Below are 23,979 nucleotides of genomic sequence, written 5' to 3'. Positions count from 1 at the left end.
ATAAGCACAGGGTTAAGAATAGCCAAGGCAATCCAGGAAGGACGGACAGGGTAGGCTTGCTTGATAGGAAAGAAAGCCCTGTCAAAAAACTGTAGTAATTAAGACATTGTGGTGTTGAATATAGCGATAGACAGTTAGATGAATGGCACAAAACAGAAAAAATAGCACAAAATATAGTGATAGACAGTTAGATGAATGGCACAAAATACCAGAAACTTAACATACATGACAGAGGTGCTATTGAAAGCATGGGCCAGAATAATTTATTATTTACGTGAAAAAAAGACTGGATCCTTATGAAAACCACACAAAACACATCTCCAGATGGATTAAACACCTAAATTTAAAAGGCCAGTTTGTTTTGTTTATAGAAAAAAATTCTAAAACAATTTTATGACCTTGAGCTAGGGAAGAGTGAGGCACCAAAAGTTGAGTTCAGTAGTTTTGTAGTTTAAAATTTTGAGATTCTAAAGAAAACATGAAAATAAGAAAAGGAAGCAGAGAGCAAGGGAAGATAGTGATCCTGACATGTAATCAACAAAAGATATGGTCCAGAATACAGACAGAAATACTATGTCAGTAACAAAAAAAAAGGCAAAATATATGTACAGAGAGGAAAACTAAATGACAGTAATAAAAATTAAAAGCACAATATACTCTTATTCCATATCCATTAGACTGACCCCAAATTAAGTTTGCCAATACAGAGTGTTAGAAGTGGCATAGAGCAAGCTGGTCCAACCCGCAGACTACGTGTGGCCCAGGATGGCTTTGAATGTGGCCTAACCCAAATTCATAAATTTTCTTAAAACATTATGAGCTATTTTTGTGGATTTTTTTTTTAAGCTCATCAGCTATCATTAGTGTTAGTATATTCTGTGTGTGGCCCAAGACAATTATTCCAGTGTGGCCCAGAGAAGCCAAAAGATTGGACACCCCTGAAACAGAGCAACTGGAAATCTTTGAACTGCTGTGGTGATGTAGATTGGACAACAGCGCTGTCCAAAATAGGAAAGCACCCTGGCAAAATGTCCTGCAAATTTGGTTTGGATATTCTAGGACGCTCTGTTCTTAGGTGTGCATCTCGCAGGAACTTTTGCACATGTGAAGAAGGCTATATGAAACTTCAGGCCGGGCACAGTGGCACACTCCTGTAATCCCAGCACTTTGGGAGGCTGAGACAGGTGGATCACCTGAGGTCAGCAGTTCAAGACCAGCCTGGCCAACATGGTGAAACCCTGTCTCTACTAAAAATACAAAACTTAGTCAGTTGTGGTGGCACACACCTGTAATCTCAGCTACCTGGGAGGCTGAGGCAAGAGAATCTCTTGAACCCCCGAGACAGAGGTTGCAGTGAGCCGAGATCACGCCAGCGCATTCCAGTCTGGGTGACAGAGCGAGACCCCATCTCAAAGAAAAAGAAAAAGAAACTTCATGGCAACATCGTTTGTAATAGTGAAAAAGAATTGGAAGTAACAACCATCAGTCACAGAAATGAAAACAGTACAGATGTATGGTAGAATTCTATGCAGTGGTGAAGGGGAGCTATCAACATGGATACACCTCAGGAACAGTGCTTAGGAAAAAAAATAGCAAGTTTTAAAAAGTATAGGAACAATATGAAGATTTAAATATTTTAAAAAGTAGTAAATTTTATATGTATGAATTCCTAAATGATAGAATACATAGTAAAAATGCAAAGAGAACGTGAAGAACATTGGAGGCTTTACTGTGTTTCTGATGTTTCTTAATGGGGTGGTAGATATATGAGTGTTTATTACTTTATACTTGATTCCTTTTTGTATGTGAAATATTGAAATAGGTAGAATGCTACACTGGGTCATATGGTTATTTCTAGTAGGTAAATCTTGTTTCCTTCATATAATGTATAGGAACATTCTGATAACCAATTTATAGAAGCAATACATTTTAGGAAGGAAATACATGAAAATTTTTCTTTAGAGCAGTGGTTGTTAAACTTCAGCATGCGTCAGAATCATCTAGTAGACTTGTTAAAACACAGATCGTTAGACCCCACCCCAGAATGAATCAGATCTGGGGTGAGGGCCCAGCGTTTGCACTTCCAAGAGAATTTGAGGTGATACTGCTAATTTGGTTCAGGGACTATACTTTAAGAATCACTGCTCTAGGAAGTCTCAGTGGTATAAATGATTCTTTTGTAAATTTGGCAGGAGCTAGAATTCATCCTCCAAATTACTCTCATCCGCCTAATATATTTACTGCAGTGGGCCATGACAACTGTATCAGTGTGGGGCAAAGTTTTAGGATAAATAGAAGAATATTGTTTTGAGAAAGATACTTAGGAGACTGACTTTCTAGCAGAGCTGTCTGAGGAACTGTATGAAATGTTATTACGAATAGGTGCCGGTTGCCTCTGTAGAACTAGTAACTGAAATTGTTAGTGTAAGTTGCCACTGAGAGTATTTCTCTTTCCTTTCTACCGTCGGGAAACCTGTTACACAAAGTGTCAAATGTCTTTTAGTTGTTTATTACCTTGGTCAAAAGAATTTTTTACATTAATTTGTTTGTACAGTGACTTTTAGTATAGTTGTAGAGCTGCTGTTTTTAGATGTTATTTGTTTTACTGGACTTACCCTCAATTTTTCTCTGTCCCCTCATCTTTCTAGTTACTAATTATAATCTTAAGCATCTATTTATCATTAAACCTGCATGTAAGTATCCAGCTTCCACAACAAAACTTTTATTTATTTTTTTTTTTTGAGACAGAGTCTCACTCTGTCTCCCAGGCTGGAGTGCAGTAGCTGTAGCTGACTGCAGCCTCGACCTCCTGGGCTCAAGTGATCCTTCCACCTCAGCCTCCTGAGTAGCTGGGACCATAGGCATGCACTACCATGCCTGACTGGTTTTTGTAGTTTTTGTAGAGATAAGGTTTCACCATGTTGCTCAGCCTGGTCTTGAACTCTGAGCTTGAGCAATCCTCCTGCCTCAGCCTCTCACAGTGCTTGGATTATAGACGGGAGCATCCATGCCCAGCCTAAGACTTCACTATTTTAAAGAAGAGACAATGTTATCACTAAATAGCTTAAAGACCTCTTTAAGCAAAGGACATTAGCACTGCTAATTTGCTTGTTTTGTATGTTTGTAATTTCCTTGTCCCTTTAAATTTTTTGTAACGCAATAGCCACCTGATTATCAACTCAGTTTTAAACCTTCATATTTAAATAGCAAAACTAAATACATTTTTTTTTGGTCAGCAAATTTTGACTTAAGATGCACAGGAAACATTGCTAAAGATTTGAAGAAATAACACAGTGGGAATGTTTGAAACTAGTGTAATAAGCTTCAACTGACTGCATTTTGCTACATAAGTTTCAATTATGTAATCCATGAAGAACTCCTTTCCTATCACATAGTAAAGAAGTGTGTTCTGGAGAAGACATATTTTCAGTAGTAAATTACTCCATTGATAAACATATTGTTATCTGGACACTGAAAACATTACCTCTGACTGAATAGCTACTTTGATTGGAATTTGCAAAGGATTTAGGGATGAGAGTGATACATATGAAGTTTCAGTCATTCAAGGGAAAGTTATTACAATAACAAAATTGAAAATATAAGTACACAGAGTACAGCAAGATATTATTGTTAACTTTATAAAAATAAAACCTTTTAATTATTACAGGATTGTAACAAATTTCTGTGAGTGACCTGACAGTATTTTGTACCATTAAGAAGGTACTGGTTATCTTATGGCTTAGTTCTTTAAAAAGCTGTCAACCTAAAGATATTCTTGGTTTTCTTTTACTCCCCACTTCCTTCCCCACCCCCAATTAAAAATATGCTGTGTGGTTAAGATAGTTTTAAAAAACTAAAATGAATATTTTTATCTGCCTCTTCAAGTCAAAGGTGCTTTCAGTATTGAATGGGGGGAAAATTTACTTCTTGAAAGAAGTCTGTACATGGATGGAACACTTTGAAAACAGATGTAAGCTTTACAGAGTTAGGGATATTTCTTCTGTCCTAATTATCCCAAGTAGCAGGTCAACACTTGATAAATATTTGAATTAATTTTTTTCAAAAAATGCTATAAGTATGTCACAAATAATCCTATGTGACCTCACACTATATATACAAATTTAATCAGTGACATGAATCATGAGAGCAAAACCCATAAAACTCTTAGAAGAAAACATAGCAATAAGACTTCATGGCATTGGATTTGTTAGTGAATTCTTAGATATGACACCAAAAGCATGAGCAACAAAAGGGACAGATAAAAAAGATTCATTGCGGTGTTGTTCACAATAGCCAAAAGATAAAAGTGTCTCCCAACAGATGAATGGATAAACAAATGTGGGGTGTGTGTGTGTATGTGTGTTGTGTGTATGTAAAATGAAATATTATTCAGCCATAAAAAGGAACGAAGTTCTACAACATGGATTAACTTTGAAGACATTATGCCAAGGACGCATACTGTTATTTCACTCATACAATGTCTAGAATAGGCAGATTCATAGAGACAGAAGTGGATATTACCAAGGGTTGGAGGGAGAAGGGGATGGGTAATTATTACTTAATGGTTATAGAATTTCTGTTTGGGGTGATGAAAAATGTTTAGAAATAGATAGTATATTATATAACATAGATGTATAAGAAATAGATATATATAAGATATATAACAGATATATAAGAAATAGATGATTAACATTGCAAATATAATTAATACTATTGAATTGTACATTTTAAAATGGTTAAAATGACAATTTTTTATTTCTCTTTTTCTACAATAAAATCTAAAATGTGTGTGCACACCATCTTGGAAACAGAATTTTCTGATGTGTTTAGAAATCTTAGATTGAGTGGATTTGGGGGGATACTTTGGCCCTCTATGTCTGCAGGTTTACATCTACAGATTCAACCAACTATGGCTTAAAATTATTTGAAAAAATAATAATACAACAATAAAAATAATACAAATTTAAAAATACAGTATAACTATATTGTATTAGCTATTATGAGTAATCTTGAGATGATTTAAAGAATAAGCGGGGATATATGTAGGTTATATGCAAATACTATGCCATTTTATATAAGGGGCTTGAGCATTTGCAGATTTTGGTATCCAGGAAGGGCTGAAGGGAGACCCCGAAACTGATTCCCTATTGTTAAACATACTGAGTTGCAAATCCTGATGAGGTTACAAGAAAAATTGATGGAACAACTGAGGAAGGAAATTAGCCAAATGTCAGCAAAAACTTTTGCATGATTGGTAGAACAAATTCAGATTTTAGTATTGATGTGATTCAGAACTGCATTCATTTGGACTTTTGTTTGTAGTTTTTAATGGCTGTTATCAAAATATATAAATGAGAATACCACTGTATTATAATTTTTAAAATTATATTCTATTTCTCTTAGTAAAAATGTGAAAATTTTGGTAGATCCTAAAAGTACAAAACTGTACATTTAGAACTTTTCAAGTATTTTATTTTTAAATTATATTTTTGTGTATGTTTACTTATAGGTAATATCAGTGGAGTAGTATATGTAATTTATAAGTAAATATGCATATATGCAGTGCTGAAGAATTTTTGCCAAGAGTGTCTATGGAAGCTGTCAATTTGGAGGGCAGTTTTATCACTTCAGAAAATATTTTGTTGAAAATAATATATCTGTAAAGTTATATTGACCCTATATTTTAGGCTGCTGGTCTTGGTCGTATGAAGCCAAACACACTTGTCCTTGGATTTAAGAAAGATTGGTTGCAAGCAGATATGAGGGACGTGGATATGTATATAAACTTATTTCAGTAAGTATCTTTTTAATTCAGTAATATAGTTCATTTAGAAAATGTTAATTTTGAAAGCTTGCCCTAATTTTTGGAGCCTGTTTCTCATGTCTCTTCTAATGGAAATATAAGAACAAAAAGAATCACACAAATCATCTGGGTTTTAAATTGATAATCTATTAACAATTTTTTATTGATCTTTGTCTCTTTACATACATGCATATATATATATATACACACACACACACCTATGTATGTATATGTATACATGTATACACTCTGGCTTCTCATTTAAGTTTGTAAACTCTTTCCTATCCCTACAGCTGTTGCTGAGCAGAGTTCCCGAATGTCAGACCCATCACCTCCTAAACTATGTCATTATAATGTGCTGAGGAAGGGTGTTTCATCCCTGTTTAGGCTTGTTCCCCTTCCAAACAAATTCTGCAGTTAATCATTTGGTTCATTCATTATTTACATTTCTTTTATTTAAATGTACTTACATGTTTTATTTTTCTACCATCTTGAAGAGTTAAGTTTGAGTTCACTGTAACTTCTGTTTTTTGGGTTGTCTAGTGCAGCAGTCCCCAACCTTTCTGGCACCAGGAACCAGTATCATGGAAAACGATTTTTCCACAGACATGGGTAGTGGTGGGAGCTGTGGTTTCAGAATGATTCAAGCGCATTACATTTATTGTGGACTTTATTATTACCTATTCACCATAATGTAGCCTCAGTGGGAGTCCTGAGCTTGTTTTTCTGCAACTAGATAGTCCCATCTGGGGGTGATGGGAGACAATTGAGGATCATCAGGCATTAAATTTTCCTAAGGAGCGCACAGCTTAGATTCCTCACATGTGCAGTTCATAAAAGGGTTTGCACTCCTTTGAGAATCTGGTGCCGCTGCTGATCTGACAGGGAGTGTACCTCAGGTGGTAATGCTCACCTGCCCATGGCTCACCTTCTGCTGCATAGCCTGCCCAGTTCCTAACAGGCCCCACCCACCACTGGTCCATGACCCGGGGATTGGGGACCCCTGGTCTTAGTGTGTTCTTTTTTATTCTTTTGCTACTTTGTCTTTCTGGTTGTATTCTGTTTGTGGATTTTTGTGGATGTGTCTGTTGAATGTAATCTACCACATGCTTTTTGAAACCGAGATATTTAATACAAAGAATAAAACCTTTTTTTTGTTTTGTTTTTGCCAGATTTTCTTCTTAATCTTGAAAAGTACTTGTTTTCCTACTATTCTAAGATTTGCCTAACCTGTTTATCGTGTTTATACTGAAGATAAGCATTCCCTCTCCACTATGCCATACTTGATTTGAGGAGGTTTTTTTCTCATCCTAGGCACTGATGAAATAGAACTGTCCACTTCTTATAATTGTCCTTTAAAACAAACAAAACACTTTTATTTACAAAGTAGCTTTAAGATTAAAGTGTAAGTCCTATTTTCTCTATGAATTTTGATCTGATCACCCTTTTTTCTCACTGGAGTCACTTCCTTGCTGGAACTCCTGTTGTATCTTTGGCTATAACCGCATACATTTGCCTGTCTCACATGTGATGGTTTTATTAGTGACATTTGAAAAGTCTTTGAGGAAGCAGCTGGATCTCATACTCTACTTTTTAAAGGACCTCTTTATATGGATTAGTAATATATATGATAAACAAGATTTACCAACTAATTGTTAAATGCTTTTTGTAAAATTAAAACTGCTGATTTGTTGCATGTTGTCACTACTGTTGAGCTTTGGTTTTATTAACTTTTTTGTAAGCAAAACCTCGTTGTGGCTTTCTAATTCTGTATTCTGTATATATAGGGATTAGGGACAGAAAGATTAATGTGGTCCGTGAGCCATGAAACCCATGAGCTGTGGGCTATGCTTTTTCTCTCTCAAGACCTAAGAGCAGGGAGATGAAGTAATTGTCCTAAAAAATAGAAAAAGTGACATTTTTTACAAATTATTTCATATGCCTGTCACATTATTAGGTGTAGTTGCTCATAATGGAACACTGGAAGGGATCTTTCTGACTCTGACTGTCTAGGGGTTAAAGTGAGTGAGTGTTCTGAAAAGTTGAGTATTACTCTGAACATGACTCCTGTACATCAGGCAGCAGTTAAAGGATAGGTGAAATACTACTTTCTGATTTTAGAACCATGTAAAGTAATGGCAGTTTCAAAGCAGTGACACTCCTCATTCTTTATCTTGTTGCACTTCCACTGATGTTTTAGCTGTGATTTTTAAATACCTTGTGCAATTTAGGTATGCTTTATATGTTGTTTTTATTAGTAGTATATAAGATCTGAAGCTGCAAATCAATTTTTATAGCTTATAACAAAAACATTTATTCATTTTAATCAACAGTAAACTTGGGGAGCTATATTCCCTAGCTTTAAAGAAATTGATTTTGATTTAGTCAATTAACCAATTTTTCAAATACCTGTAGTTATTTTTTCCTCTAATATTAATGAGATCTTTCAAGATACAGCTGAGAAAGATTAATTCCTTAAATTAATTCCTTAAACTGTTTGCTTCTCTCAAAAACCATATCCATCTATCCATGCATCTACCTGTCTGTATCATCTATCATATATCCATCTATTTAATATTGCCTATTAAATTTCTTTCTCCAGCGACTTTTTAAACTTTAGTTAGCTCATCTTAGGAATGTGGCCAGATTGTCTCTCCATGATTTAAAAACAAAAGACCTTTTATAACCATATATTATATCCTGAACACATTCTTCCATTTGTCAGTAAGAGTAATAATTTGACCATTTTATTGGATTTTAGCCTTTTTAATTTCATATAGCTATATCTTAATATATCGTTTTTAATATGTCTACAGTGAATACTTATTACTTGTGCAATGAAAAATAATAATTAAAGATGAAAGTTAAGCCTGTTACCACTTTCAGAGAACAACATGACGCTTCAAAATTTAAAATTAATTCAGTAGATTTGAGAAAAACTTGGATTAAAATGAAGATTTATGCTCATAACTGAGATTCCAGGGTTTAAGTCTGGTTTTAAAACTGTGTTGGAAATCTTAATGTATTTTCTGGGTGTATAGAATGCTCTCAATTGTGTTTTTAAAAATGAAAGGGATTATGCCTGTAATCCCGGCACTTTGGGAGGATGAGGCAGGTGGATCACAAGGTCAGGAGTCTGGCCAATGTGGTGAAACTAAAAATACAAAATACAAAATTTTTACTAAAAATACAAAAATTAGCCGGGCGTGGTGGTATGCGTCGGTACTCCCAGCTACTTGGGAGGCTGAGGCAGGACAATTGCTTGAACACAGGAGGCAGAGGTTGTGGTGAGCCTTGATCACGCCACTGCACTCCAGCCTGGGTGACTGAGCAAGATTCTGTCTCAAAAAAAAAAAAAGGGGGGGGGGGAGAGGTAAATATGTATTTGCAGATGTATGTAAAATCTTTGAACCACTGTTCAAATCAGTTTTGTAAAAATTTAAAAATTATGTTAAAATTCCCTCAGTCTTTTCAAAAAGAATTTCTTCATATCCTGGAACCTGCTATCATTCGCAGTAGCATGGAGGTTTTTGTGTGTGTGTCTTCATGTATTTCTCTTGGTTTTAATGGTATAAGCCCAAATATAAATATAGCGGGATTCTGAAAGTAGTTTTTCTATAATTTAACTTAGAAGGATAAAAATACTGCTGCTGCTTTAAACCACTGCTGTAGGTATAATGTCAGTACTGCAAAGATCTGAAAAGTAGTTTTCAAGGGTATTACAGAAGGGAATGTTGTGGGATTTGAAACTAACATACATATCTCAACAAGTGATTTAGTGATTTTCAAAGCATGTTTTAAAAATCAGACATTTAAAGCTGAAAGTAATTTTAAAGATCATCTACTATTATCTTTATTTTATAGAGGATAACACAAATTTTTGTGTTTTTTTGTTGTTGTTTTTGTTTGTTTTTTTGTTTTTAGTGATGCCTTTGACATACAATATGGAGTAGTGGTTATTCGCCTAAAAGAAGGTCTGGATATATCTCATCTTCAAGGACAAGGTAAATTTTGCTTGAAATAAGTTTTTTATTAAAAAAAATAAACTACTTTGTTAGAAAATTATATTCTCACGAACTCTTCATTACTTTTAATAATTATGTGTCATGGACTTATTATATGGCATTTTAAGATCACATCTGTTTGGCTCCACTAAAGTTTGTGTTTTCTCTTTGTACCAACCTGGATGATGGTTAGTGATTATTACTGGAGAGAATAAAATTCAATCCAAAGGATAAGCTTAGGAGAGGCAGACATTAGTTAGGTTTGTCTGTTGGCCAGGTTTTTTAAAGACATAAGTAAAATAGCCTGAGGAAAAATTTTTAAATGACCACTAAATCATTAGACATTTTCATATTTATAAAAGTATGCTTTATACAGAGTCATATTGATAGTAGAAGCCTAAACTTTGTCATAATGTTTTCTATCTTCAGCAGACCTAATGAATTTTTTTAAAAACATTTTTTAATTTAAAAATATTTATAGATTCACAAGAAATTGCAAAAAAATAGTAGAGAGGTCCTCTGCCCTTCATCCAGTTTCCCCCAATGGTAATATCTTGTCTTATCCTAAGGTACTGTATCCAAGCCAGGAAATTGACATTGGAACAATCCACGGACCTTTTTCATTTTTCAGCAGTTTTACAACTCTTGTGTGTGGTTGTGTAGTTGTGTGCCACTTATGTGTTCATTTGTGTAACCACCATTGCAATAAGGATACAGAACTGTTCTGTCACTACGGACGTCTCCCTGTGTGTTCCCCCTTTCTATGTACTTTTCTTGTCTCCCATCATTACTGTATAATTTTGACATGTCAGGAATGGTATGTAAATAATATAGTGTGTAACTTTTTTTTTTTTTTTTTTTTTTTTTTTTTTTAATTATACTTTAAGTTCTAGGGTACATGTGCATAACGTGCAGGTTTGTTACATATGTATACTTATGCCATGTTGGTGTGCTGCACCCATCAACTCGTCAGCACCCATCAATTCATCATTTATATCATGTATAACTCCCCAATGCAATCCCTCCCTCCTCCCCCCTCCCCATGATAGACCCCAGTGTGTGATGTTCCCCTTCCCGAGTCCAAGTGATCTCATTGTTCAGTTCCCACCTATGAGTGAGAACATGCGGTGTTTGGTTTTCTCTTCTTGTGATAGTTTGCTAAGAATGATGGTTTCCAGCTGCATCCATGTCCCTACAAAGGACGCAAACTCATCCTTTTTTATGGCTGCATAGTATTCCATGGTGTATATGTGCCATATTTTCTTAATCCAGTCTGTCACAGATGGACATTTGGGTTGATTCCAAGTCTTTGCTATTGTGAATAGTGCCGCAATAAACATACGTGTGCATGTGTCTTTGTAGTAGACTAATTTATAATCCTTTGGGTATATACCCAGTAGTGGGATGGCTGGGTCATATGGTACATCTAGTTCTAGATCCTTGAGGAATTGCCATACTGTTTTCCATAATGGTTGAACTAGTTTACAATCCCACCAACAGTGTAAAAGTGTTCCTATTTCTCCACATCCTCTCCAACACCTGTTGTTTCCTGACTTCTTAATGATTGCCATTCTAACTGGTGTGAGATGGTATCTCATTGTGGTTTTGATTTGCATTTCTCTGATGGCCAGTGATGATGAGCATTTTTTCATGTGTCTGTTGGCTGTATGAATATCTTCTTTTGAGAAATGTCTGTTCATATCCTTTCCCCACTTTTTGATGGGGTTGTTTGTTTTTTTCTCGTATATTTGTTTGAGTTCTTTGTAGATTCTGGATATTAGCCCTTTGTCAGATGAGTAGGTTGCAAAAATTTTCTCCCATTCTGTAGGTTGCCTGTTCACTCTGATGGTAGTTTCTTTTGCTGTGCAAAAGCTCTTTAGTTTAATTAGATCCCATTTGTCAATTTTGGCTTTTGCTGCCGTTGCTTTTGGTGTTTTAGACATGAAGTCCTTGCCCATGCCTATGTCCTGAATGGTACTACCTAGATTTTCTTCTAGGGTTTTGATGGTATTAGGTCTAACATTTAAGTCTCTAATCCATCTTGAATTAATCTTCGTATAAGGGGTAAGGAAAGGATCCAGTTTCAGCTTTCTACTTATGGCTAGCCAATTTTCCCAGCACCATTTATTAAATAGGGAATCCTTTCCCCATTTCTTGTTTCTCTCAGGTTTGTCAAAGATCAGATGGCTGTAGATGTGCGGTATTATTTCTGAGGACTCTGTTCTGTTCCATTGGTCTATATCTCTGTTTTGGTACCAGTACCATGCTGTTTTGGTTACTGTAGCCTTGTAGTATAGTTTGAAGTCAGGTAGCGTGACGCCTCCAGCTTTGTCCTTTTGACTTAGGATTGTCTTGGCAATGCGGGCTCTTTTTTGGTTCCATATGAACTTTAAAGCAGTTTTTTCCAATTCTGTGAAGAAAGTCATTGGTAGCTTGATGGGGATGGCATTGAATCTATAAATAACCTTGGGGAGTATGGCCATTTTCACGATATTGATTCTTCCTATCCATGAGCATGGTATGTTCTTCCATTTGTTTGTGTCCTCTTTGATTTCACTGAGCAGTGGTTTGTAGTTCTCCTTGAAGAGGTCCTTTACATCCCTTGTAAGCTGGATTCCTAGGTATTTTATTCTCTTTGAGGCAATTGTGAATGGAAGTTCATTCCTGATTTGGCTCTCTGCTTGTCTGTTGCTGGTGTATAAGAATGCTTGTGATTTTTGCACATTAATTTTGTATCCTGAGACTTTGCTGAAGTTGCTTATCAGCTTAAGGAGATTTTGGGCTGAGACGATGGGGTTTTCTAAATATACAATCATGTCATCTGCAAACAGGGACAATTTGACTTCTTCTTTTCCTAACTGGATACCCTTGATTTCTTTCTCTTGCCTGATTGCCCTAGCCAGAACTTCCAACACTATGTTGAATAGGAGTGGTGAGAGAGGGTATCCCTGTCTTGTGCCAGTTTTCAAAGGGAATTTTTCCAGTTTTTGCCCATTCAGTATGATATTAGCTGTGGGTTTGTCATAAATAGCTCTTATTATTTTGAGGTACGTTCCATCAATACCGAATTTATTGAGCGTTTTTAGCATGAAGGGCTGTTGAATTTTGTCAAAAGCCTTTTCTGCATCTATTGAGACAATCATGTGGTTCTTGTCTTTGGTTCTGTTTATATGCTGGATTACGTTTATTGATTTGCGAATGTTGAACCAGCCTTGCATCCCAGGGATGAAGCCCACTTGATCATGGTGGATAAGCTTTTTGATGTGCTGCTGAATCCGGTTTGCCAATATTTTATTGAGGATTTTTGCATCAATGTTCATCAGGGATATTGGTCTAAAATTCTCTTTTTTTGTTGTGTCTCTGCCAGGCTTTGGTATCAGGATGATGTTGGCCTCATAAAATGAGTTAGGGAGGATTCCCTCTTTTTCTATTGATTGGAATAGTTTCAGAAGGAATGGTACCAGCTCCTCCTTGTACCTCTGGTAGAATTCAGCTGTGAATCCATCTGGTCCTGGACTTTTTTTGGTGGGTAGGCTATTAATTGTTGCCTCAATTTCAGAGCCTGCTATTGGTCTATTCAGGGATTCAACTTCTTCCTGGTTTAGCCTTGGGAGAGTGTAAGTGTCCAGGAAATTATCCATTTCTTCTAGATTTTCTAGTTGATTTGCGTAGAGGCGTTTATAGTATTCTCTGATGGTAGTTTGTATTTCTGTAGGGTCAGTGGTGATATCCCCTTTATCATTTTTTATTGCATCTATTTGATTCCTCTCTCTTTTTTTCTTTATTAGCCTTGCTAGCGGTCTGTCAATTTTGTTGATCTTTTCAAAAAACCAACTCCTGGATTCATTGATTTTTTGGAGGGTTTTTTGTGTCTCTATCTCCTTCAGTTCTGCTCTGATCTTAGTTATTTCTTGCCTTCTGCTAGCTTTTGAATGTGATTGCTCTTGCCTCTCTAGTTCTTTTAATTGTGATGTTAGAGTGTCAATTTTAGATCTTTCCTGCTTTCTCTTGTGGGCATTTAGTGCTATAAATTTCCCTCTACACACTGCTTTAAATGTGTCCCAGAGATTCTGGTATGTTGTATCTTTGTTCTCATTGGTTTCAAAGAACATCTTTATTTCCGCTTTCATTTCGTTATGTACCCAGTAGTCATTCAGGAGCAGGTTGTTCAGTTTCCATGTAGTTGAGCGGTTTTGATTGAGTTTCTTAGTCCTGAGTTCTAGTTTGATTGCACTGTGGTCTGAGAGACAGTTTGTTATAATTTCTGTTCTTTTACATTTGCTGAGGAGTACTTTACTTCCAATTATGTGGTCAATTTTGGAATAAGTGCGATGTGGTGCTGAGAAGAATGTATATTCTGTTGATTTGGGGTGGAGAGTTCTATAGATGTCTATTAGGTCCGCTTGGTGCAGAGATGAGTTCAATTCCTGGATATCCTTGTTAACTTTCTGTCTCGTTGATCTGTCTAATGTTGACAGCGGAGTGTTGAAGTCTCCCATTATTATTGTATGGGAGTCTAAGTCTCTTTGTAAGTCTCTAAGGACTTGCTTTATGAATCTGGGTGCTCCTGTATTGGGTGCATATATATTTAGGAGAGTTAGCTCTTCCTGTTGAATTGATCCCTTTACCATTATGTAATGGCCTTCTTTGTCTCTTTTGATCTTTGATGGTTTAAAGTCTGTTTTATCAGAGACTAGGATTGCAACCCCTGCTTTTTTTTGTTCTCCATTTGCTTGGTAGATCTTCCTCCATCCCTTTATTTTGAGCCTATGTATGTCTCTGCATGTGAGATGGGTCTCCTGAATACAGCAGACTGATGGGTCTTGACTCTTTATCCAGTTTGCCAGTCTGTGTCTTTTAATTGGAGCATTTAGTCCATTAACATTTAAGGTTAATATTGTTATGTGTGAACTTGATCCTGCCATTATGATATTAACTGGTTATTTTGCTCGTTAGTTGATGCAGTTTCTTCCTAGCCTCGATGGTCTTTACATTTTGCCAAGTTTTTGCGATGGCTGGTACCGGTTGTTCCTTTCCATGTTTAGGGCTTCCTTCAGGGTCTCTTGTAAGGCAGGCCTGGTGGTGACAAAATCTCTAAGCATTTGCTTATCTGTAAAGGATTTTATTTCTCCTTCACTTATGAAACTTAGTTTGGCTGGATATGAAATTCTGGGTTGAAAATTCTTTTCTTTAAGAACGTTGAATATTGGCCCCCACTCTCTTCTGGCTTGTAGAGTTTCTGCCGAGAGATCTGCTGTTAGTCTGATGGGCTTTCCTTTGTAGGTGACCCGACCTTTCTCTCTGGCTGCCCTTAAGATTTTTTCCTTCATTTCAACTTTGGTGAATCTGGCAATTATGTGTCTTGGAGTTGCTCTTCTGGAGGAGTATCTTTGTGGCGTTCTCTGTATTTCCTGAATTTGAATGTTGGCCTGCCCTACTAGGTTGGGGAAGTTCTCCTGGATGATATCCTGAAGAGTGTTTTCCAACTTGGTTCCATTTTCCCCCTCACTTTCAGGCACCCCAATCAGACGTAGATTTGGTCTTTTTACGTAATCCCATACTTCTTGCAGGCTTTGCTCATTTCTTTTTCTTCTTTTTTCTTTTGGTTTCTCTTCTCGCTTCATTTCATTCATTTGATCTTCAATCGCTGATACTCTTTCTTCCAGTTGATCGAGTCGGTTACTGAAGCTTGTGCATTTGTCACGTATTTCTCGTGTCATGGTTTTCATCTCTGTCATTTCGTTTATGATCTTCTCTGCATTAATGAGTCTAGCTGTCAATTCTTCCACTCTTTTTTCAAGATTTTTAGTTTCTTTGCGCTGGGTACGTAATTCCTCCTTTAGCTCTGATAAGTTTGATGGACTGAAGCCTTCTTCTCTCCTCTCGTCCAAGTCATTCTCTGACCAGCTTTGATCCGTTGCTGGTGATGGGCTGCGCTCCTTTGCAGGGGGAGATGCGCTCTTATTTTTTGAATTTCCAGCTTTTCTGCCCTGCTTCTTCCCCATCTTTGTGGTTTTATCTGTCTCTGGTCTTTGATGGTGGTGACGAACTGATGGGGTTTTGGTATAGGTGTCCTTCCTGTTTGATAGTTTTCCTTCTGACAGTCAGAAGGACTCTCTGTTGGTCTGTTGGAGATTGCTTAAGGTCCACTCCAGACCCTGTTTGCCTGGGTATCAGCAGCAGAGGTTGCCGAAGATAGAATATTGCTGAACAGCGAGTGTACCTGTCTGATTCTTCCTTTGGAAGTGTCCTCTCAGGGGTACTCCCCCCTGTGAGGTGTGGGGTTTCAGACTGCCCCTAGTGGGGGATTTCTCCCAGCTAGGCTACTCAGGGGTCAGGGACACACCTGAGCAGGCAGTCTGTCCGTTCTCAGATCTCAACCTCCGCGTTGGGAGATCCGCGGCTCTCCCCAAAGCTGTCAGACAGAGTCATTCGCGTCTGCACCGGCTCCCGCTACTTCCCCTGTTGGTCTTCAGCTGTGCGCTGTCCCCAGAGGTGGAGACTACAGAGACAGGCAGGCTTCCTTGAGCTGCTGTGAGCTCCACCCAGTTCGAGCTTCCCAGCGGCTTTGTTTACCTACTTAAGCCTCAGCAATGGCGGGCGCCCCTCCCCCAGCCTCGCTGCTGCCTTGCGGATAGATCGCGGCAGACTGCTGTGTTAGCAGTGAGGGAGGCTCCGTGGGCGTGGGACCCTCCCGGCCAGGTGTGGGATATATTCTCCTGGAATGCCTGTATGCTTACAGCGCAGTATTGGGGTGGGAGTTACCCGATTTTCCAGGTGTTGTGTGTCTCAGTTCCCCTGGCTAGGAAAACGGATCCCCTTCCCCCTTGCGCTTCCAGGTGAGGCGATGCCTCGCCCTGCTTCAGCTCTCGCTGGTCAGGCTGCAGCAGCTGACCAGCACCGATTGTCCGGCACTCCCTAGTGAGATGACCCCAGTACCTCAGTTGAAAATGCAGAAATCACCGGTCTTCTGTGTCGCTCGCGCTGGGAGTTGGAGACTGGAGTTGTTCCTATTCGGCCATCTTGCTCCGCCTCTAGTGTGTAACTTTTAAAGCATTTTTGGAAGTGAAGATTAAAGCCTAAGTAAGGCATAATTACTACTTTTGCCAACTTTATAAAAACTATGGCCAGGCACCATGGCCCATGCCTGTAATCCCAGCATGTTGGGAGGCCAAGGTGAGTGGATGACCAGAGATCAGGAGTTTGAGACCAGCCTGACCAGCATGGTGAAGCCCCGTCTCTACTAAAAATTCAAAAATTAGCCAGGCATGCTTGTAATTGCAGATGTTCGGGAAGCAGAGGCAGGAGAATTGCTTGAACCCAGGAGGCAGAGGCTGCAGTGAGCCAAGATTGCTCCATTGCACTCCAGCCTGGGCGACAAGAGCAAGACTGTCTCAAAACAAAACAAAGCAGGAAAAAAAAAAAAAAAAAAACCAACTGTGAAGATTTTTATATTCTCTGAAGATTTTCTGGTAGTTTAAGAAATTATAAGCTTAAGAAAATTTACATATATAACATATTACCCCTATTAGTTAATTAACCAAATCATCAGAATGAGCTAAGCCTAAATACTTAAGAGGTATCTGCTTCTGTATTTAAATTGTTTTAATCTTCCCTCTCTTTACCCCTTTAAGGGCAGTCTGCAGTTTTGAAAGAAACACTTTGAGGTCTTTATCCATGTAACCAAATATGCATTTTCAGCAATCTGGAGTAGGTTTGGCAAATTATTCAATTATTTCTTGCTCTACCAGAATTGAGGTTTAGAGTGCCTTATACCTGTTAACATAAATAGTAGCGTTCCCTTTCACATATCACAGTTTGATGAATAAATTATATAGTTCTATCATTTACTGAAGTTTGAATGTGATTGAAACTTTTAAAAAGTATTTTCATGTATTTATAATCATTGTGAAATGTTTTTGAATACCTTATTATTCATCGTTAAGTTTTAAAACAGGAATTTGGGCATAAGAATTAAGGGCATAGGCATTGGAGTCAGGCAAATCTGCTTTAAAAATCTCAGCCTTTTCTGTTAGATGTTTTGTAGCCTAGGAAAATTTGGTGACTTCCAAGCCTCAGTTTCCTTATCTGTTAAAATGTATTTACCTTACAGGTTGGTTGTTAAGATTAAAAAGGAGATTAAGGCCTGCGAGCTCTTAGCATAGTGCTGGCATGTAGTTTCTTTTCTCTCTCTTCATTTACACAAATAAGTGATGAGGATTATGGACATACTATCAGTTTTATATTTGTCTTTGTGATACATATTTGTGTGGTGGAAGTTAAATCTTTACTAACTCTGACAAAAAGAGAAAATGAAGAAAAACTACTTTAAAAGGAAAAAATGGTACTTTCACCATGAACTTAGGAAGACTGTATTCGGTGGTCTTGGTTTTATAGTAGTGGGTATAATTTTTCAGTATTGTCTGTCATCTTATATATCTATGGACAGTTGTTACATTTTACATTTTTTATGTAACTGATTTTGAGAGCAGAATTGATTCACATACTATATATTACTGTCTACCAGATTCTACTGTTCTATGAATTGTACTCATTACTAATTCTCTAGCTCGTAATTCAAATACAGTTTATGTATCTATATCCAAAATGCTTGGAACCTATATCTAAAATGCTTGGAATCAGAATTTGGAGGGAGGAGGTTGATTTTGGAATATTTGCATTACATGGTACTTACCAGTTGAGCATCTCTGGTTCAGAAATCCAAAATCTGAAATGCTCCATTGAGCATTTCCTTTGAGCATCATGTTAGGTATGTAAAAAGTTTCAGATTTTCAGATCAGAATATTCAACCTGTAACCTCGTTGTGGTTTACGTATTTAAATGAATAGTCATTTCAAACAGATTATCATAGTTATTTAAGAAGGCATTTATAACAAAGTTATTTTTTCATAATAGTTTTATTACTAAACCATAATGCCTTATTTAACAGTTAAAATATGACTTAGATACTATTTTAAATAATTTTGTGTCTACAGAAGAATTACTGTCATCACAAGAGAAATCACCTGTCACCAAGGATGTGGTAGTAAGTGTGGAGTATAGTAAAAAATCTGATTTAGATACTTCCAAACCACTCAGTGAAAAACCGGTTACACACAAAGGTAATTTTCATTCAAACAATAAGTCTTATTAATAGTAATGTTTTAATTTGGGAGAAATATTTTTAATTATATGTCTTATAAAAATAACCTGTACTCAAACTTGTACTGGTCATTTCTTGCTGGTCAGGTAGAATTTATGGCTTTCAAAAATAGCTACAAAATGACTAGCTGTGTAAGGTACTAGAGTAGATCAGACAGAAACCATGCCAAATATTTACTAATATGGCCTCTGTGTTTTTATTTATAGTTGCTTTAAATAAAACATTTTAATTTGAAGCATAGGTTAAATCTAAATTTGGAAAGAATATGGTAATTTTAAAGTAACAAACTCATGAAACTTTCACATAATTTCATCCACAAATCTGTGTGTCATGTTTGAGAAGAAAAGAAGGATGACTTCCAAATCTTACTCTCCCACCCTCACTCTCCTACCTCTGTTCGGTCTAGTATCTCCATCTGTCCTATTCCTAGCTGACATGCAACAAGAAAAAAATCTGCAGAGTAAATCATCAGACTATAACATACTTTTGATTCCTGCAAAGTATTTCCCATTCTTTTTCTGATATTGTAACCTTGGACCAATCATGTCTTTGTGCAGTTTATCTCTTCTATATTATTTAGAAGCAGTAATGTTGCTTTTTATTTCTTTCCTTCTTATTTACCTTATTGGCTTAGAGTATTAGTAAAGTTTAGTTCACACCCATTTTGCTTTTTGGTTCTTTGCTGGCTTGATTATAATTTATTTTGTTTTTCCTCAAAATTCTATAAACTGATTCTGATAACTGTTATATTTCAGCATTTATTTTAGTTTGCAGTATACATTCTTTCATTTCCTCTTGTTTTTTTCTTTTGCTTCAAACATTCTTTTTCTACAGAATCTGTTGGGAATTAATAGGTGAAGTTTAATGGGAGGGTAAGAAGTAATACATATCAAGCATCTACTCCATGCACCCACATTGTAGTGGATGTTACCCATATATTAGCTAATTAATATATGTTACAATCTTATGAAATCATTATTTTTATAGAACAGGAAAGTGGGTCAGTACATTTCTACTTACCTTTTTATTGTAAAAATCTAAATGCCTTTAACTTACTTTATAATTGTTAAATGTCAAGATTTCCTTGACATTTCTGAGCTCTTTTAAACAAATGCAGCATATCCATAGTTATAATTTTTATTATGAAAGACAAATGCCATTAAATATCTGCTTTATAAGAACAATATTGAATGCTATAAAATTAAATATAGTTGATTCTTTTTCCATTACAAGTTTAAGAAATTAGCGTTTGCTTTGTGCTTATTTTCTGTTTAGTCAGTTATTGTCAAAGTCAGCAGCATAGATATTATAGAAAAGTATACATCTTAAAAAGTCTTCAGAATTAGAGACATTACTGTGTAGTTATTATAAATCTGCAGTATTTAGCTGTGTCTGTCTTGGTTATTGAAGCATACATCATGCAAGGAGTCATAAAGAACACCCTTTAAATACTTTCTGCCAGGCCCAGAGCTTAGTGCATTAATACTTGCATTAGTATAACAAGCTTAAGACGTAGGTACTAACACCTCTTTCTACAAATGAGAAAAGCACGTTCAGTAATGAAAGCTCACTCAGCTAGTAAAATGAGTAGAGGGAAGATTGCAATCTTGCAGTCTAACTCCAGAGCCCACTGCAGTATACTCTCCTGTCCAAGTCCGGAGTTTCATATGCTGTAAACAAATATTTTAATACAAGCTTATATTAAGGAAACAGAATGAGCTTAGGAAAATTTTTAATGCCAGAAAAATATTTGTAGATATTTTTAAATATAAATGGATAAATATATGCACAAATATATACATACACATATACATTTATATATTTGAGAAAAATCACTCCTGTATAACCTGGCATTTTATATAAAGCAAAAATACTTCTTTCTCTGATCAAATTTCTTAATATTTCAAGTGGTGATTAATTTTTTACAAACAACAAATATCCATTAAATGTTTCTAAAATTGCTCTTCGGTTATTTGCACAGTGATGCAGTGGCATGTTTAAAATTTATTATCTGCAATATCAATGTTTAATGTCATTTATACTTTATAAGCCACAGTTCAACATCTTCTCAAGTATGAAAGTGTAAAAATTTTAAAAACACGCTGAAATTTATAAAATAATTTTACAGAAATTAAATTTAGAGGTGTTAGTCATCCTGTAGGGGAGGGGTCTCAAATATGTGTGCTTTTTAGAAGCTTCAGCACTCAGTGCAGAAAATATTAATCTTCAGTCTTATTTTTCAGTGGACTGTTGCTTCCTACTATATTTTGTTTATAAATGTGCTCTAGTTACATTTTTATTATTTTATTAATATAAAGGCAATTAACATATTTTTGTGTTTTTTAAACATAATCTAGTTGAGGAAGAGGATGGCAAGACTGCAACTCAACCACTGTTGAAAAAAGGCAGGCATTTTTCATCATTTTATTTTAATCCCTTTTTCATACTGTAAACTCTTTAACTCCAGCCTTATTCCCTTTTTCTTTTTTTAACCTTGGTTTTTATTTTCATGGTGAGGTAATGTTACAGTTCTGTGAATGCAGATTAGAAAAAGTATTATTAGTCTAAAGAGGTAAGCCTTCCCAGGAAATGGAGTTATATCACAGACAAATTCTTTTCAATCCTCGTAGCATTTCTGAAATATTCAGACCCAGACAGCCGGTATTAATTTTTTTCTTAAACTGCATGGTTTAGATGATAAGTAGGGACACTGAAACAGGTTTTATTTGCAGTGTCACTTGCATTCTTTACCATCAGTTGTACCCAGCCAAGTCCTCAATTTTGATACTAATGTATTTTTCATTTCAAAAATTACAATATTTCTCACAGTCGTGCTGCGTTTGGGAGATACACAGTCATGTCAACATACATGAATTTTATGAGAAGGAGATAGAGGTGAGAGTTATGGAGCAGTGTGGTTTGGTAGCCATATTATTTCATCGTGCAAAATCATTTGTCATGTTTGCATATATCACAGCAGCATGAAAAGTGACATTCTGCAGAAGTAATCAGATGTCCTCATATGGATTTCTGCTTTTAAAATTTTGGTGTAGGAGTTTCATGGTAGTCATTTGCTTGCTCACGGAATCAATGCTGTTTTTTGTTTCGTTTTGTTTTGTTTTGACTCCTGGGAATATAAATGGGAACTCCTTGGTGTACTGTTCTCAGGCCTGCAGCAGATGGGTGCCCTTCCAACGAGCTCCCACCATCTTTCTGTGGTTCAGAGAAAGATGTGGTGGTTATATGGCTTTAGAATTGGGTTCCACCTATTGGGGACAAAACATAGGTAAAAATTAGAAGTCTTTGTTTAGACTAAGGTTTCACTGTGATCATTGTAAGAATGTGTTAGTATGTCTTCAACTCCCATCTTTCATTTTTATGACAGATAACAACTTTGTCTTTTAAAAAGTTGTGAGCTTTAAATTATTGAGATACCAGATTACCAAAGAAATAGTTTCACAGAACAGGTATAAACTTGATTTGTCCAGTTTGACTAAAACAGCTTTTCAAAACATAAAATCTAGCAGCTCAGTATAATTTTTGGATTGTTATTTATGATTCTCTTACATTCATTCAGAATGCTTGAAAATATTAGTAATTAGGCAGATAATTTGGATTGGTTTAGCTATTGTAAAGAGTTATTTCTCTCTAGCCATTTATAAAGTAAACTTTTATTATAAACAACTGAAAGTTTATGGTAGATGCCATATACAATTGTCTGAATTGTCTGTAGTATAAACATCTGAATATACAAAAATTAGGAAACGATAGGAATTCAGCAAAAGGGACTTAATTTACTTTGCTTACATTTTATTTTTTGCTTAATCCTTTAGAATCCAAAGGCCCTATTGTGCCTTTAAATGTAGCTGACCAAAAGCTTCTTGAAGCTAGTACACAGTTTCAGAAAAAACAAGGAAAGAATACTATTGATGTCTGGTGGCTTTTTGATGATGGAGGTAAGGTTATTAATTTTTTAAAAAATGATTTTAAATTTAGTAAAATTGTGAAAATAGTAAGAAATGGCAGGCAGTCTTTACTCGTGGACTCCGTTCAAATTTTGCCAACATTCCCAAAAGCAAAAGGATTCATTTCAGAATCAGACACAGCATTTAGCAGTCTGGTCTTTTCAGTATCCCTAATGCAGAGGTTGTTCAGTAGTATTTCCTTGAGCATCATGACCTTAACTTTTAATATCATGAACCGTTTTGTTGACTGTCACCCAATTTGAAGCACTATTTTAATGTTTTATTTTAATTAGTTTTTAGGTTGTCTATCTTTGGCAGAAATATCACAGAAGTGATGCTGTGCTCTTCTGTCTACATCTCATCAGGTGGCACAGAATGTTGATTTGTCCCATCACTGATGAAATTAACCATTGAGTAATATATGATTTTTACCACGTTTATTCACTGAAAAGTTATCCTCCCCCCCCCCCAACATTTATAATTACAGGTATTGGGGATGGCACAGAGGAATTACTCTGAGACTATGTAAATACACTGTTCTTACAGCCTTCGCCACTATCTTTAGCATCCATTGATGTTTATTGTTGTTATTGTTGTGGTTGCCAAATGATGATTTTCCTATTCCATCGTTTCTTCCTCATTTATTAGTTGGCATTTTATTGTAAGGAAGAGCTTTCTGTTTATTTCTATCAGTGTGGACTCATTGATTCCTATTTTATTGATATTCAGTGGAATATGTATTAGACTGTTCTTGTGTTGCTTTGAAGAAATACCTGAGACTGGGTAGTTTGTAAAAAAAAAAAAAAGAGGTTTAATTTGCTGACGATTCTGCAGGCCACACAAGCATGGTCCTGACATCACTCAGCTTCTGGAGAAGCCTCAGGGAGCTTTTACTTACAGCAGAAGGCAAAGCAGGAACAGGCACAACACATGATGAAAGCAGGAGTGAAAGAGACATAGGAGACAGAGACGCCACACACTTTTAAATGACTCGATCTCATGAGAACTATCACAAAGACAAGCACCAAACCTTGAGGGACCAAC

The 23,979-nt window shown here is 36.2% G+C and overlaps 1 protein-coding gene across 4 annotated transcripts in view; it reads left to right on the top strand.

Moving 5' to 3' along the window:
• Window positions 1–23,979, top strand: part of SLC12A2 (solute carrier family 12 member 2) — a 110,697-nt gene that overhangs the window by 77,240 nt on the left and 9,478 nt on the right. Inside the window, exons 18-22 of one of the 4 annotated variants that reach the window (XR_004056264.1) lie at window positions 5,688–5,794; window positions 9,728–9,807; window positions 18,804–18,929; window positions 21,800–21,865; window positions 22,804–22,926. Coding sequence is in view for 3 of the 4 variants with exons in the window: in XM_010359872.2 (XP_010358174.1) it covers window positions 5,688–5,794; window positions 9,728–9,807; window positions 18,804–18,929; window positions 21,328–21,375; window positions 22,804–22,926 (484 nt within the window). In the remaining variant the exon portion in view is untranslated. Of the gene's footprint in view, window positions 1–5,687; window positions 5,795–9,727; window positions 9,808–18,803; window positions 18,930–21,327; window positions 21,376–21,799; window positions 21,866–22,803; window positions 22,927–23,979 lie in introns of all 4 variants that reach the window. The other 3 variants (XM_010359872.2, XM_010359874.2, XM_030926856.1) reach the window with 3 other exon arrangements.

This window comes from Rhinopithecus roxellana, chromosome 3 (genome assembly GCF_007565055.1).
Source record: "Rhinopithecus roxellana isolate Shanxi Qingling chromosome 3, ASM756505v1, whole genome shotgun sequence".
In the NCBI taxonomy this organism is placed as follows: Eukaryota; Metazoa; Chordata; class Mammalia; order Primates; family Cercopithecidae; genus Rhinopithecus; species Rhinopithecus roxellana.
This window is presented reverse-complemented; position numbering and strand designations above follow the sequence as displayed.